The sequence below is a fragment of the Nelumbo lutea genome, chromosome 5, assembly GCF_056320005.1.
Source record: "Nelumbo lutea isolate HS-2025 chromosome 5, American lotus-T2T, whole genome shotgun sequence".
Lineage (NCBI taxonomy): Eukaryota > Viridiplantae > Streptophyta > Magnoliopsida > Proteales > Nelumbonaceae > Nelumbo > Nelumbo lutea.
The window spans coordinates 42,639,975-42,657,745 of NC_142688.1; the positions used below are offsets into that span (position 1 = coordinate 42,639,975).

At 38.7% G+C, this 17,771-nt stretch overlaps 1 protein-coding gene and 1 pseudogene across 1 annotated transcript; both read left to right on the forward strand.

Annotated features, from left to right (window-relative positions):
- Window positions 1-433: 433 nt before the first annotated feature.
- Window positions 434-4,350, forward strand: LOC148851996 (caffeic acid 3-O-methyltransferase 1 pseudogene; annotated as a pseudogene).
- An 82-nt stretch (window positions 4,351-4,432) lies between these two features.
- On the forward strand, window positions 4,433-9,639 carry LOC148851997 (caffeic acid 3-O-methyltransferase-like). The gene is made up of 4 exons (XM_088946289.1): window positions 4,433-5,283; window positions 8,354-8,664; window positions 8,924-8,988; window positions 9,224-9,639. The coding sequence occupies exons 1-4, from the start codon at window positions 4,859-4,861 to the stop codon at window positions 9,521-9,523; spliced, it is 1,101 nt and encodes a 366-aa protein (XP_088802415.1). The 5' UTR covers window positions 4,433-4,858; the 3' UTR covers window positions 9,524-9,639.
- The last annotated feature ends 8,132 nt before the right edge of the window (window positions 9,640-17,771 follow it).

Genomic DNA, 17,771 nt, shown 5'->3' on the forward strand with positions numbered 1-17,771 from the left:
ATACACCCGCATTTCATAATTGCTGACGAGGTCATAAAGTGTGAGCTGCATGCCAATACAAGGGGTCCTTGCACAGGGCTAAAACCAAGAATCGTGGCCTTAAATTTATTTGTTGTGGCCCCACCAATATAAACAGACACTTCATCTAATGTGACAGATGTTCTCCCTGTAAATCTTTCTCTTCTCCCACTTTATTATTCAGTTCTCCTCTCTTATCCATGTCACCCAACTAATGTTATTAGCATTTGAACTTTTAATCAGATACTAGCAGCCTATTGTTTGTCATAAAATCAAGCAAATCAGACCATACGTATACGTACACTTCATTAGTATCATGGAGCCTCTATATATTTCATAACCTCTGAGGCTCCCAGCTAAAAGGGAGAAGATAGCTCTCACTTTTAACTATTTCCTGTTCCAATATATAGTGAATATGGCTCTAACCAGTGGCAGTAATCACTTTGAACCCTCAAATGAAGAGAACTGTATGTTGGTGGCCATGCAATTGGCAACTGCTGTAGTGTTTCCTATGGCTCTGAAAGTGGCTACGGAGCTAGACGTGTTTGAGATCATATCTAGAGCTGGCCCTGATGCCCACCTCTCGGCTTCAGAGATCGCCTTTCACCTGCGCACTGAAAACCCAGATGCAGCTACCATGCTCGATCGTGTCTTGTCTCTACTGACGAGCTACTCTGTTCTTAAATGCTCTCCCGTCAAACGGGACAATGACCAAGTTGAAAGGCGTTATGGCTTGGCTCCTCTCTGTAAATTTCTCACTCGCAATCCGAATGGAATTTCTCTTCTACCTCTGCTGCTAATAAATCATGACAAATGCCCTACCAACAACTATATAACAATTAGTTTAGGAGGCATTTTAGGTAAAGTTATAAATAACTTTACAATGACCAAAATATCCATCCCAACAACTAAAAAACAGCTAGTTTTAGAGTATTTTGGGCAATTAAATTATTTTTAATTCTTATAAATAACCCTATCCTCCACCATTCTCATCGATCACACTAATTCAACAATTCTCTTACAGGGTGTTTGGTTCCGTTTACATTTATTGAATAAACATTTTATACTTGTGTGACTACAAAACCGGGAAAAGCAATTAATGAGGGTGTTTATGACACATAAGCGCCATTAGGCACTACATCAACAAAATGCCAATAAACGCCTATCTGTTTCAAGAAACTCTAAAATGAAACTTCCTGAAATAGGAGAAGCGCATAGAAACCAAAGTTTGCTTTTGCAAACTTCAATACACACAAATGCAATTAATGAGGCATTTGCTAACGAGGCACCTATGTAGTTCCGTCCATAAACGTAAATGAAACCAAACATATACTTAGGGAGTGTTCTGTAACGTAAATGAGAAATTGGGTGGTGTGTTAGCATCCACACCACAGGACCACACCACACCCCAATAGGATAGTTGTTCTGCACCATGGACAAAAATGTGTGCATTGATCCATACCACAGCTTAATGGGCGTTCTGCAAGGTGTGGCACATTTTTGTCCACATCTTGTGTTTGATTCCATGCATCTCAACTACAACATGTGAGATTATCTATGCCATTAATCATTAAAATACAATATTTATTTTTTTAGTAATATATATAATAGAAAAACATTAACAAATTACAAAAAATTAATAATTAATAAAAATATTAATAATATTTAATAACAAATAATGATATTAATATTAACTAAAATTAGTAATAATAATTAAAAAATAATTGTTAATATTAATAATTAATAATTAATAAAATAATGTTAATAATAATTAACAATATTAATAATAATATTTATAATATTTGATAACAATTAATAATATTGTTACTAATTACTAATAATTAACAATGATTAATAATATTAATAAAAATAATATTTAAAACTTATTAATTAATAAAAATATTATTAATATGTCTAATATGGTTTTATGAAGTTATTGACAATCTGACATCACTACTATTTATTTATGTTAAATAACATGGTTTTTAAAATTGGACTAAACCGGACGGTCGGACTAGAAAAACCGGGAACCGGTCAGGTGACCGGTTCTGTTTTTCACCAAAACTAGATTTTGGCCAAAAAATGTTGATCATTTTTTATTTTTTTATTTTTTCTACCAAAATTGGTTGACCTTTTGACTCGGTAACCGGACCCATGGCTGGTTCATTCTCCAGGTTAGTTTTAAAAACCTTGTAAAATAATAAATAATAAAATATACATATATCCAATTAAATGTTATTACTTTTTCCATGGCTTTCAAAACCGAATTGGACGGTCGAATCGAAAAAACCAGGAACCGATCATTCGCCAAAACCGATTTTGGACAAAAAATGTTGATTTGGTCAGCAAACCATTGACCCGAGCGTTTGCACCGTTTGAATCGTTCAAACCGTTCAATGGTTTTAATCGTTTTTATTTTTTTACTTTTTCGTTAGAGCAGGCCGACTGTTCGACCCGGGAACCGGATCCCTAACCGATTCGTTCTCTAAGTTGGTTTTAGAAACCTTGTAAAATAATAAATAATAAAATATACATTTATCCAATTAAATTGGATCGGATCGAACAATTTTATTTTTTTAAAATTATTGTAAATTTTGTTTTAATTTTATTTAATTTATTTGCTATTTTTTCAACAATGTAATTTTGTATTTTCAATTTGTAATTATATTGTATTTTTTATATTTTATTAATTTTATTCCATTTTCATATTTCATTCATCCAAATATCCAACCATTGTATGCTTTGTAATTTGTATAGTTCAAATTTAAATGAAATAAAACTCTTATTTTTCTTCTAATTTGTCATTCCATCATTCTTTTTTGGTTAAGTATATTTTTTTTTCATTTATGTGTTAGATTTATCATTTATCATTTCTTAATTTTTCAAATAGTTCCTAAAGCTCAAAGGAAAGTTAAATATTTTAGTTTTACACTTTTACTTATAAAAGAAATCAAATTTTCAAAAAAAAAAACAAAAAAAAAACTAGTATATCCCAGTTTGGCCCACGCCCAAGACCAGCCCTATGGCCCAAGCCCATGGCACGAGCCTGCATGAGCTTGGGCCATGGGTCGTGTTAGGCTGACCTCCAAACTTTTCACCGAGGAGGGCAGCACAGCCTGTGACAGCTTGCAAGCTAGCACGACATGGTCCACACTTTGCATAGGCCGCGTGCAGGCCATGCCTTGCCGTAGGGGCGAAGCTAGGGGGGACCCATGAGAGCCATGGCTCTCCCTATGGTCCAGAAATTTGCACACTCAAAGCATTTTTATATATAAATTTGTTCTCTCCGCTCACTTTTCATCCAATGGTTAGCTCCCTATAGCCTATTCATAAGTTTTGACCCCCTCATAAAAATATTCCCGACTCCACTCCTCCCTTATCGGCCCGACATGGCCCACTTTACACCTCTACTAGTGTTAAAAACATCATGATTGAAATAGTAGGATTGTGTTTAGAGAATTCTTTTGTTTTTGGATGGAATTTTTCATCGGAAACTTTCTTTCTTTTTTTTTTCCGAAGTGATGTTTTTCGCTTCTAAAGATAAGGAATTTTGAATTTTCATCCGCTCAATTCTCGATATGTGCTCAACTCGGTTATGAATACGTACGATCACAAGGGCTTTTTTGGTCATTTCGCTACAAAACAAAACATAACATGGAACGGGAAAAGCAGCCATAAAGCCTAAAGGCACTGTTCTCTCTTTCTCTTGTCTCCATTCAAGAAGGTCCTTCGTACTCTTGCCTTTCTGTTTTTGTCATGAATGTTGTTACTGTCGAGAAACACAACATGAATGTTGTTCTAATCATCCAGAAATCGATGCTTTTACGGCTGTGAAACAGATTGTAATTTTGGGTTTTGTTTGAAAATGAATTTGGTAAAGTTTTTCTTGTATCCTTTCTATATTCGCGAGTAAAGAAGATTGAATCAAAGGGGTTGTTGTCTGGTCTGCAAAGTTGGCTTTGAATCTAAGGGATTTTGTAGTCTTCTGGTCACGATTGGGGTGCTTGGTGAGGCCACTCTACCATTGGCCACCATTAGTTCTTCCGTGGAACCTGAGGCTGCCACTCCTTGTATTCTGCTGTGCTGTGGTTTCTGGCTTCATGTGGTATTCCTGAGTGCCACGTATCAGTGAGGGGCTCCTCACATGATGGAGGGGTTTTTATCCGGTGGATTGTTGTCATTGGCAATACAGGGTTGAGAAGGTCTATTAGATTCCAATCTGATGTGAGCGAAATGTCTTCTCATAGTTGGGACCCTTTAGAGAAACAAAATTCTTTTCTTTTTAATTTTTCATTATGATTAGATTCTGTGATGTCTCAGTTTAGGACATGAAAAAGGATTTAGTCGTAATTATTAATTATTATAATACCCAATTTAGGAGTTACAATCCATTTAAAGAAGAAAACAATTGAAAGTTGAGACGGTTAGCCCAACCATCCAACTCCAAATCATCCTACATAGATTGTCATGTTATATTGTCAAAAAGGGCTGAGAGGTCATCTAGGGAATAACCAAGGTATAAATTCGCTATTTTTGCTTAATCGAGTATAGTTCAAATGTCATTAATTGCAAGAGAATTTAGGAATTCAATGCTCCATTTATTATATTAGAAAGTTTATTTGATAGAAAAATTAAATTCTATTTTAAGATTTGATGAGCAAAGTGGCACTGGACTCCCAAAAAAGGAAAAATTCCTAGTTAATTTCCCTTAGAAAAAGTGTAGACGTGGCATACCATTTCCTCCATTTTAAAAGGAGCAAATGTGGAGGAGAGGTAGAAGGATCTTTGTCTGTAGCTACATTTCAGAAAGCCTGCAACCCCCAGCCTCACGGCTAGCAACATGTCTTCCGTCAGTGGTCTCGGAAAATCGTTCAGTGAAGAGAAAGAAGATGAAGAAAACTGCCTCTTGGCCTTGCAACTGTCGAGCGCTTCGGTGCTTCCCATGGTCTTAAAAGCTGCTTTGGAGCTCGACGTGCTGGAGATCATATCCAGGGCCGGCCCTGGCACCTTCCTCTCACCTTCGGAGATCGCGTCCCATTTGCCCACCCAACACCCAGATGCCCCGGCCATGCTCGACCGCATCTTGCGTCTCCTTGCTGCCCACTCTATTCTCAAATCTTCTATTGTCGAACGGGACGATGATGACCATGTCGAAATGGTTTATGGCTTGGCGCCTGTCTGCAAATTCCTCACTGCGAACCAGGATGGCATCTCGTTTGGGTCTTTCCTGCTTTTACTTCAGGACAAAGTTTTCATGGACAGTTGGTAATAATCTTCTTTTCCTTTCTAAGCAAATAACAATACTGTGCCTGTGGTGTTTAATTCTCAGTAGTTGAGCTTTATCTTTTTGAGATTATCCTCGGTTCAGCTTAATTTATGCTTTGTGTGGTTAGATCCCAATCGTAGAGCTGCTTAAATGCGTTCACAGATCTCACACTTAAATAATCCATATTTATTGGGTCGGTAGTCAGTACTAGTTGTAATTTACTAAAACTTAACGTACACTTTTTGAAAACAAAATCTTATTTAGATTTCCGGAACATTTTGAAAAGTCATTGTGATTTTAAAATAAGTACCAAAAAGTCATGCTGGGTAAGTTATGTTTGAGAGTGCTTAAATTAAAAATAAGTGATTATGGAATGGATGCTTAAAAACAAGTGCTTATTCCAGTAAGCATTTATTTGCCTTTGGCATCCAATTTTTTCAAGTGCTTATTTTTTAAAACAATCAATTATTTTATATTGGGCATTTGGTAGTATTTTTCTCTGATAAATACTTAAATAAGCATTTGTGACTATTTTGTTCTTTATTTTCTTTCAATTTTTCAAAATATACCATTTGAAAGCACTTTTATTAAATTATTTTTATCAAAAGCACTTTTCTTTAAATACTTTTATAAAAACACTTTAATGAAAGCATTTTTACTAAATTGCTTTTTACAAAAGCACTTTTATAAAAGTACCTTCACGAAAGCACTTTTACAAAATTACTTTTATAAAGAACTTTTGTAAATGTACTTTTATTACAAAAGTGCTTTCAGAAAAGTACTTTTACATAAGCACTTTTAAGAAAGTACTTTTATGAATAAAATTCAATTAAGCATAATTTTGGAAGAAAAAAATTAAATAAGTACTTATTGTATAAACACTTAAAAAAAGCTAGAAATTTGGGCTTCAAAAATAAGCACTTATTTCCAGCTTATTTCTCAAATACCAATAAGTGCTAATGGCCCAATTAAGCACTTATTTTGGATAAACATTTACTTTTAAGCACTCTCAAACATGGCCTTAGACAATTTCCCTACTTTTTAATTCATAAATCTGCCTCACTCGCTTTTGGTTCATAAGACATAAATCTGCCTCAAACATGATTGACCATATAAACCCTTTCCAAAGTATTAATTTCAAAGAGTCTTTCTTTGGAATGTCGATGGACTCTTAGAAGTCTTGACATCATTCCGATTAACTAGGTTTGGGCTAGAGCAGTCTAAATAGGGGTGACCATTTGTTTGGTTAAAATTGAAAAATCGAATAAAAATTGTGTTTTGGTTTGTTTGGTTCGGTTAATTTGGTTTTAAAAAATTTCAGTTTCAGTTTTGGTTTTCAAGATTAGAAATTCGATTAACCGAATTAACCAAAATTTATTATATATATAATATAATATATGTTATATAATATTAATATATATAATATACATTAACATATACATATATTATAATATACATATACATATATATTTTAATATGTAATGTATAATATGTATTAGTATAATATTAATAAAATTTGGTTTTAAACGAAATAACCGAAAACTGAACAAAAAATTCAGCTTCAGATTCTTTGGTTTTTTAATAATTCGGTTTCAATTCGGTTTATATTTTATAAGTTTGGTTCTTAAAATTTGATTTATTTGGTTCAGTTTTTAATCGAATAAACCGAATGCTCACCCCTAATAAATACCAATTTTTAAGTTGGAGAGTCGAATAAGACAATATTGAATTTGATCAATTCAAACTTAATTGTCCAAAGTACTTATTGAATTGGATTGGACCTGGTCCATCATAATGGATTTACATTGCATTGGGTCGGGTTTAAGGGTGCAAATGTATCGGATCATGATCCAATATGATCCGAAGTACAATCCTATTTTGTGGGATTTGGATATCCCATTTCAGCTTTTTGGATTGAATAATACGATCTGATTAAAAATCCAATTATATATATAATTTCAATTTTGTAATTTTTTATATTATTTATTTATTTTTATAAAAACGTTTATATTTGATGAAAATAGTTGAAAAATGCATTTTTTTGTTTTTATTTAAATGGTCATATTTTAATTTTCTTTTAATAAATTATTTTTTAAATTAAGTCGAATTGGATCATATTCGGATATCTGATATTCTTATCAGATTCGAATTTGAATAAATTTTTATAAGATCCTATCGGATCTTCGGATCATATTGGATCAAGCCTACAATTATTGGATATGATTCAGATTCGAACCAATCCTTTTGCACCCCTAGTCGGTTAAATTAATATCCAATTTTGGTCACCAAACATCAAAACGTACCAATCCAGTACCTAAACTTTCAAAATGTGTCAATTTAGTACAAAACCATTAACTGCTTTTAGGTAGCATGTGAAAGGATGCAAATGCCCTTTGGGTGTCATCTAATTTTATTTATCAATCATCCAAATGCCCAAATCTCGTAGAAGCCAATAGAGAAAAGAAATTTGTCAAAAACCAATCTATTGCTTTGGTTCAATCTTGATTTTTGAGGAAAAAGATGATGATTAGTATTTAAGGATAATTTTGACATTTTTAAAAGTTTTAAGTCATACATGTCATCAAGTGATAGAGATAACTAACGGATTGCTAATGGTAAAGACTAACCTGGCATGTTTTGGAAGTTTAGGTACTGAATTGGCATATTTTGAAATCTGAGGACCAAAGTGAGACTAGGCCCAAAGTATAGGGTACTGCAAGTTTCCCTTCTTTAAAATATAAAGTATATTTGAATTAAATCTAATTCGATAGGATTTAAATCCCACCTGAACTCCCTGAATCTTCTTGTATTTTAAATCGAGTTTGGATTTCAGTTTTCAATAATCAGATTGGATTCCGATGTTTTGAGTCCAATTCTGGCTTGATTGCCACCCTGCCCTTTTTGTGGTAGTTACTTGGACTGCAATTGGATTGGGGAGGAATTCAAATAGAGAATTGACAAATCCAATCCTTCATCCAATTCCAAATTTGCTCTAATCCAAATGCAACCATAGTTCTAAATTCATTAAACTCAAGCAAAAGCAAAATCTAATCATCAATTTGGTTGCAGGCATTGCTTGAAAGATGCGGTTCTTGAAGGTGGAATTCCTTTCAACAAGGTCCATGGGATGCATGCATTTAAATATCCTGGGGTAGATGCTAGATTTAACAAGGTATTCAATAAAGCAATGTCAAATCATACCATAATGACCATGAAGAAAATTCTTGAGACATACAAGGGATTTGAGGGCCTCAAAGAGATAGTTGATGTGGGAGGTGGAATTGGAGTAACAATTAACATGATCACATCCAAGTATCCTCAAATTAAGGGCATTAATTTTGATTTACCCCATGTCATAGCAGATGCACCATCTTATCCTGGTAAAAGCATTTCACTTTCTTTTACTTGAATTGATTTGATTTTCATCTAAGGTTAAACGTATCCTATACCCAATACACTAAATACTATGCGTTATGACATTTGGCTACTTTTGAAGGTAAATACCATTATCTTACATGTCCTGACTCAATTCTTGAAACTTAATAAAAAGAAAAATTATAATCTAAGAGTATTATTAAGCACTGTGGGGATTAAACCTTTATTTCATCTAAATTACACTATTTAACTGCTTATGAGCAGGTGTGGAGCATATTGGAGGAGATATGTTTGAATGTGTTCCAAAAGGAGAAGCCATTTTTATGAAGGTGATTTATTTGATTTTTTTTTATAAAAAAGAGTTTCTTTTTTATAATTTAGCACAGTGGGGCTGTAAAGGGTGCAGACTAGTTTCTCTCATTCATGAAGTCAACCCAACCCAACCCAAATTCTAAATAAATGTCAAAAGTTGAATCAAGTTCCTTAGTTTTCTTTTGTATATATCTCATTTCAGGAATTCAATTAAACATGTCTTTCATGGTTCTTTTATTTTTTTTCTTGCAGTGGATACTTCATGATTGGAGTGACGACCATTGCTTGAAACTTCTGAAGAACTGTTGGAAAGCTCTACCCAACTCGGGAAAAGTGATTGTAGTGGAATCAATTCTTCCGAAGACCCTTGAGGCGACTAATCCCATCACAAAAATCGTCAGTGAACATGATTTGATCATGTTAACACAAAGTCCAGGAGGAAAAGAAAGAACAGTCAAACAGTTTGAGGCCATGGCAATGAGCTCAGGATTTAGCAGTGTTCAGATTATTTGTTCTGCATATCACAGTTGGGTCATGGAATTCCACAAATGATGTATTAGTTTTGGAACTCTTTGTGGTTCTTAGCTTAATGGTTGCTTGATCTTAATAATGATTTTATTGGTGGCTTCAAAAAAAAATAATAATAATATCAATGGATGATGGGATTATATCCTTGTGCAGAACTTGTTTCAAGTCTTTTCCTATTGAATATGGGAATAATTTCATGGTTTTAGAGAGAGAGAGAGAATTTTATGATGGAGATTGGGCTTGGGTTGATCAGTTCCCCCAAAGACCCAATAAGACCAAAAGGGCCAAAAAATGTTGTGGCACTTAAACGGGATAAACGTTTGGTCAATGGGTCATGGCCTCATGGGTCGATCTGTCCCCATGTTCAATTTGACCGTTCATCTCGTTCAAATAAATACCAACAGATGAAAATTTGAGAAAAGATAAATATTTCTAAATTATTATGTTTTAAATTTAATTGTACGTTAAAAAAAATTTAATAGTGAACATTATATATTAAAGTATTATGATGTTTTTTTAAAACAATATATAATTTTTCGTCATGTAATTTAAACATTACATATAACATTGAAAATATGTTTTTTATTTAAAAGACAATCCATTTTTTATTCATTCATATGTTCATGGTGCAAATTTCAGCCCACAGAAAAGGAGCAGTCCACCATGTTTTGACTATTGAGGTTAAAGTTGACATGGGTGAAGACGAGGCTAATCCAGATCCAGACATTTTATACAAGGTCGATGGGCTCCCCACTAGACGTGTCCCACACTTACGGGTGTTCACGGTCTGGGTAGTCGAACTGTGGGTTTTTTTTGTGAATTGAACTGGTAGTATTGGTTTCCGGAATAATGGTAATTGGAACCGAATTGAAATCAGTCAAATAACTGGTTGATTAGTTCAATTAATCAACGGTTCAGTTTGTCAGTTTTTTAGTTTTTTTTAATTTTATAATATTTATTATAAAAATATATATAAACATATAATAAAAATTTATATATATGTGTAAATATGTATGTATGTATGTATGTATGTATACAATACTAGTTGCAAATTAATTTTGAAGAATGTTACACATGTTCCTGATATCTACCAAAATCTGATTTCCACTGGCAGGTTAGATGTGAAATATCTTTCTTAAAGTTACGTATATAGATACAAATGAATCCAGCCAGCTTGGTGGAGAACCTCCACCAATTTGAGCAAGTTCCAAAATATTTTGCTTTACAGTTTATCATATGAGCAGAAACAGTCTTCAATCTATCTCTCTTCTATAAAAGTTTGGGACAAAGTTCAAAACAAGAATTGTCAATTAATGCCCATATAAGAATGCTTTGATGTGACTTATTGTCATGGGGTAGTTCTACGGTGGAAGAAACCCGTGCGGTGTTCAAGCCAAGGTAGGCCAGGACAAGCATTTGTGTGCTGCAACGCTAGGAGTTGCTCGATGAGATGGCTCCACCAAGGTCAGTAGCACTGGAGCATGACCTCAGGTTGCATGGCCGGGGCACTTGGTTGGCTCTGTCTGGTCCATGGGAGCTGCCACTTACGTGCTAAAGGGGGACGATCATGATGTGAGGCGACTGGGTGCCGATGTGAGGGGTCTCTTGTAAGATGATGATGAGGGCACCTGTGTGCCATCTTGAGAGGCAACCGCTTGGGCCAGAACACACCCATGTGCTTGGGGCAATGGGGTAGCTCGATGGTTTGACCGTTCTGGTCAATGGGTTGTTGACTTTTTCAACGGTTTTTGGCCAAAAATCAGGTTTGGGGTAAAATAGAATCACTTGCCTAGACGGTTTTTGGGCTGAACGGTCTGACCGTCCAGGTCAACGACAGTTCGAAAACCTTTATCTACACAGTTAATCATAAATATCTAATTTTTTGTATTTTATATGATAAATATATTGAAAAATGCATCAATGAATTAATATTAACCAATAAATATTAACTTTTTTTATAAAAAGTAATAGTAAAATAATTAAAAAATTTTAAAATATATTTTAAATATTTAAAATATAATTTTATTGATAAAACATTAAAATTATTAAAATATAAAATTAAGTAAAGTAATTAATATTTTATTGATAAAAATATTAAAATGTGAAATAGACAATAGGGTAGCCTTTCAGGAAAAGTGTGAAGTAGCGGATAAAAAATCAAGTGTGAACGGTCCCTAACCACGAGATTTTGCTGTTGATGAAAAATTGGGGTGTGGATGGGACCTGTCCACATATTCAAAGGGGGTAACTTTGAATAGCTATTTTGGGCGAGGCATGTTCACCTATTCACGCATATGTCTTTCTTTTTAGTCAAAATAAAATAGGGAAAATTATTAATTTACCTATTCTCATGATAACATACCATTCCCAAAAATGCATCCTAATTCTGCGCAATCCGGGCACTCCTAGCTGGTTGCTGACTGGCTCCTAGCTGGCAACGGACGGTACCTGAGAAGAAGACGGTGAAGGATTCCCGAGGGATTTGCCTAGTGGGAATACTCCGATGCTTAAGTTAGAATGCTGGAGAAAATAGTGAAGAGTGTAAATAGGGCTAAGAGTGTAGGTCACGCTAGATCACTGAGTGCTCGAGAGAAAATTCAAGTAAGATAAGATTCAGGATATAAGGTGCAAGATACCTTCTCCCCTTCGACTAAGGGGCTCTTAAATATGGGTGTTCTTGTCAAATCGGGAGTAACTGCCACTGGGTCTCTGTTGTAGCCATTATCTGCCAAGGCTGCACAGGTAACCATTGTAGGGTACTACCCAATCGGATGAGTGACGTTCAGGAGGACAGGCATGCCACCATCTGTCGAGAGATGTGGGTGCAGTCTATCGAATTGACAGGGACTGCACCATCAGCCAGGAGACGTGGCATAGTCTGATGGGTACGGTCTTGTCAGATAGAAGCTTCCTGAAAACATCGCGTCTCTAAGTCACAAGCTACCTTATAGCGAGCTCCTAGGGGTACTTCGAGGTGATTCCTCTTAATGTTGCCTTTGGGGCAGTTTTTCTACCTAAGTATTGAAGCGAGCTTGTTACCCTAGCTCGTGAGCTGGGATAGACTTGTCTTGGATTATTCCCTTTTAGTACATCGGGGGTCCTTGAGCTCGCATTATAGTGAGCTCCCCCTGTAGCGAACTATGACGTAGCGAGCTGTCCTACGGGCTTGTTACTTAGTCGCAGTCAGGCTGTGGTGCTGAGCTGTTACTTGTGCTGAGTTGTGTCCACGTGTCATCGTCTCAAAGGGTCGGGTCAAATCACCTTCCATCAATTGCCCCCCACTCCACGAGCTAAGGGTGCTACCTTAGCGTGAGGAGTTCATGAAGTGTGACTGGTGGATTTGACCGAAGTTCAAACTTGATTGACTACACGCATTAAATGTGCGCATAGAAGTCAAGGGATTTTTTACCTTTCGAATGCCGAGAAATGCACCAAAGCGGCACTTAACTTTGGAAGTTGTGCAACCGTCATTACCTCAATCATGGGAGACGTGTAGCTAGTCACATTTCGGTTTCAGAAGATGTGTGGTCAGCTTGACTGTGAATCATCAGATCTGTCTCAATCTGAGCCGTCGGTTTGAGGGCACAGTGGCTTAAATAGGAGGGCCCCAGGCCTCATTTCTCTACAAAGTCATAGTACCCGCGCCCAGAGAAGGAAAGCTCAAACTGAATTGGGAAGGGCCATATAGAGTCACCAAGGTCTTGGGCCCAAGCACCTATAGGCTCGAAGACCTAGATGGGTGACTAATATTAAGGAGTTGGAACTCGGGAAATCTCAAGATGTACTACCAGTAAACTTGCAAGTAATAAAAGTTTCCTTCCTTTTAAGCTACAGCTCTGACCCCAAGGTGCGCACACGCCCACCACACACACTGTACATACACAAGCTGAGCAGCACTGCCAAACGAGTTAACTCCACCGATCCCTGAACAGCTGAGCCCATTACGCCTAGCTCAGTAGTGTATCACTGACTAAGCTACCCGACTCAGTTGACAACGACTAAGCCTAGACATGGAGGAATAGCGCCCCCGCCCACCAAGGCCTGAGGGCGGTCGAGGAACTCCGCACATCCGCCAGCTTAATAACCAAGCTAGTTGGGAAATGGCTAGCCCTAGAAGGGCCCCAAAGGCTCATGAGATCGGAAACTGAGTGTCCCATGGTTGAGAACTCGGAAAATGAAAGATCTCGGGTAACTACACCTTGGTCAGCACAAGAGCGGGGATGCTGAGGCATAACTCAGCTGGCTATGCCTCGACCAACTACACCTCGATCACGACAAGACTAGGGATGCCAAGGCATAACCCATCTAGCTATGCCTTGGCTAACTACATCTCAGTCGGCACAAGACTAGGGATGCTGAGTTATTGCCTGGTTTCCTATGCCTCAACCACGACTAAAATCATAGGAGTACAAAGAGGTCACCCAAGGCACAACCTACCCAGCCAACAGAAAATGGTGCAATAAGGCCAACAGAATACTGTATAATAAGATGCTGAGCCATAGCCCAGCCCAATACACATAATAGCCTGGCCAGATTTGCCTTGACTGGGAAAAGAAAATGGCATTAGGATAGCAACATATGGGTAGACAGAAGAAACACTAAATATTTAACTCAAAATTGTTCATTACATCACTTAAGGCTTGGCGTACCAAGCCCCCCCCCAAAAAAACAAAACAATAGAAAAAGAGAGAGAAAGAAGTCGCTCAATCCTCGGCAGTAGAGTTAGCAACACCATTAATGGTTTTGACCTCAACATCAGCTCCCTTGGTGGATCCTTGCGAATAATCCGGATGGAAAGCACCCTGGCCCTATGACTCATGGGCCGACTCCGGATGGCGGCGAACGATCATTCGACAAAAGAGGTTGATCCCAGCCGCAAGGTAAGCTTTGGTGTATTCGTCCATCTGCAGTTGCATCTCCTCTAACACCTTGTACTGGTTGATTGCCTCCTTAGTAGCCTCTTGCCTCAACCTCTCTTTCTCTGCCTTAAGCTTGGCGATCTCTCACCTCAGCTCCTGGACAAGGCTGGCCTACTTGGCCAACTATACCTTTATCTTGGCAACCTCCCTCTCAAGAGCGGCCAATCTCTCCCTAGCAGCCAATAGCTTGGCCAACTGGGCCTTCTACCATAGATACTCAAAGTGTTACCATTCCTACGTTGATTGGAGGTCTCTAAGATGACCAACTAGCACGATCGCCGCACAAGCATTTTGTAGATGTACATGATAAGTATACCAAGAAAGAGAATGAAACACAAGGAATAAGAAGAGGAGACCTACCTAGGCCATAGACCATAGTAGCGCACACTTTAGTGCTCCGTTGCCGACCTCGATTGGTTCCCAAGCTATTGACATTGTCATGATTCCCTGCAATAACTGCTCGGGAACCCTAGGCATCTCCACATTGTCATCCAAACAAGCCGACCACCTCGGCTTGTGCAGACCCGAGCTACTGCCTGCCTTAGTTACTAATGCGCCTATGGGACGACGAACCCCTTTAGGGTTGATCACAACAATGTTGTCCTCCTCAACCTCCTATTGCTGGACTCTCTATTGCCGAAGAGCCCCCTGTTCGCGGAATGTGGCCATTCTCCTATCTTGGGGCAAGCTTTCGGTTGCACACTGGCTTGCTCCTATCTTTGTCGAAGTGCCTTCATTCGGTGAACAATCTATTCCTCGCTAACCATACTTGTACCTACAACACAAGATACCCGATGTAAGTAAAAGGAAGATAAGATAAATTTAACTCGATGAATGAATAGTAAAGGAAACAGACTAGCCACCCTCTCCTCAGCCCAATGAGCATCAACGTTTTCGAGGATGTGTATGCGATAACGTCGATTTCTTGAATCATGTTGAGGGCCAACCTCTCCTCCCAAGTGAGCGCTGACCATTAGGGCTACAGCAGAGTTGTCCTCAGCTCCCGCAACTTGGCAGGAAAAGGGGGACCCTTGGGAATGCACATGAAGAAGAACGACTCTTTCCAGTGCTTCATGGAGGAAGGGGCCCAACTAATGACCAAATGTTCCATCGAGTGGAGAAGTAATAGTACCCCTGCTGGTGGTGTTTCAGCTGGAGCATAAAGTTCACCATCCCCAGGGCCATATCGACATCACAGACGACACAGTAGGACATAAGTCCGAGCAGGAACATGAAAGAGTTTGGCATCAACTGCACTGACAACACCTTGTATCAGTTTAGCACCTCGACGAACCCTTTGCTCAATAGAAACCACAACCCAACCTCCAAACTGTGCTCATAAACGCATAGTTCACCGGGCTGAGCATCAATGGCCATCTCCCCGAGAAGTGACACCTCATTTGGTATTCCGTGGGAATAGCATATGTAGCTCAGATCCGAGCCATATCCCCAGGTGCCAAGATGCAGGGCGTGGTGCCAAACCGACGACCTGCCCGTAGAGGAAGTTTTGTATCCATTTCGAAGGGACCAGCCTTAGCCTCCTCAACTTTGGCAGCCACAACATCTCTTAGCTAAGGCTCGTAGTTTGAACCATGTGAAGAGCTGGAACTGGAACTACTGAAGGACCTAGAAGAGGAAGAGGACTGATGAGATGAAAAGGACATACCAGGCAATTCACAAGAGCTGAGGAGCGAAGGCCACCAAGCTATCTGCCGTGTTAGTTGCCGAGCTATCCGTTGTCTTCCCTTTTATAACCATCGGGGGTATGGACCAAGAAGAGATCAATGATGCAAATGAAGCACCTTTAACAATGCCTTGGAAGACCAATCGATGGACCAATAACGTACGACGAAAAGCCTCAAAAACTGATGTGGCATCCTTCTTAGGCAGTAGTTATGCCGATTAATTGCACCAGTTCAACTACAATACTAGTCCAACCTTTGACACGGAGACCCGTAGTACCGGTCCAGCCTTTGACGCAGACCTTCGGCTAGGCCCCTCAAGTCCTCAGATAGTCTGCTTAAGGCTACAAGGCCATGGAATAGTCTGGCCAATGACTCTCCTCCTCAACAGTAGAACTGGGGTAGTGGTTTGGGAATCGAAACTTCAGTTCTCATTTAAGTTCTACAGTCGACGAGCGAAAGACTCCTCGGCAATGACTGATATGGCATGGACGAATCATGATGACTTTTGCTTTATAGCTCGACAACCCCGAAGGAACTTGTCTTCGCAGCTCGGTGCCCTATGGCTGAACATCACAACTTCAATTCCAGAGCTCGGACTCCAACCTTCAGCAAAAGGCCTTTCCTCAGCATACGATCGAGCTAAGCCCTGATTTTGGAAGAACGACACGTTAAAGCCGAGCATGACACAAACCCCAATTCCGAAATATGGATCCAACTCCAAATCTTGGTGCACCTTGGCCGAGCATCACCACGACACGAAAGCTCGAGTTCCACTTGGAACCAGAGTTGTTCCTCGGCCCCAATAGGACGAACTCGGAAGCTTAGTTTGACACTTTGGCCCTCTGCCAAGCTACACAACTGTGCAACATTTCAAGGAGTGGTTCGGATTCCAAAGTCATAGCTTTTAGAATTCTGCAGCCGACAATGGGAAGATTCCTCGACCATTCCCTATATTGCGTGGTTCTCAAGATTGTGACCTTCACCTAGGAACACCAAAAGGGCCAGAAGCTCATCTAGACATCAACTTGAAGTTCTTCAATCGAAGAATGAATTGGACTACTTAATTCCTCAACTTCAGAACTAGGGGAGTGGTGTACGGGTCATGGCTGAACTGGTCCTACGAGACACATGGCCGCCTAGCTATCGCCCTGCCACATCATCCTAGCTTGGCCATGTTGGCCTAGCTATACTATTATTGTGGCCCCCGTTTTATCCTTTCATCCATGTCAATTACACGTCATGCGGATGAGCACAATTATAGATAAGGAGGAGTAAGGAAAGATGACTCCACTAGGGAATGGGACTCTATCCCGAGTACCTCCAGCCAGGATATGGATCTTTGGGCATAAAAAAGTACTCCATGCTCGAGGTAAGGGATCCTACTTCTGGGACCAGTACTGCTACTTAGGTTGGACCAACATCCTCATAGCTCGGCCCGATCACCTACCACTTCTTACTGACTTGAGCGTGAGATTACTTAGAGATAATTCCTTGGGCCTCTGACTTCTTTCTTGGTCACAGGTCTTAAAGCGCAATCTCATCTTTGTAGCTCGGCCTCACCCTATCAACAAGGACTACCTGGTTGTTCTCCTTAGTTCATACACCACTTCGGATTGAGTAACATTAAAAGCCATACTCACTATAGACCAGAACTTGAAAGAAAGCTGC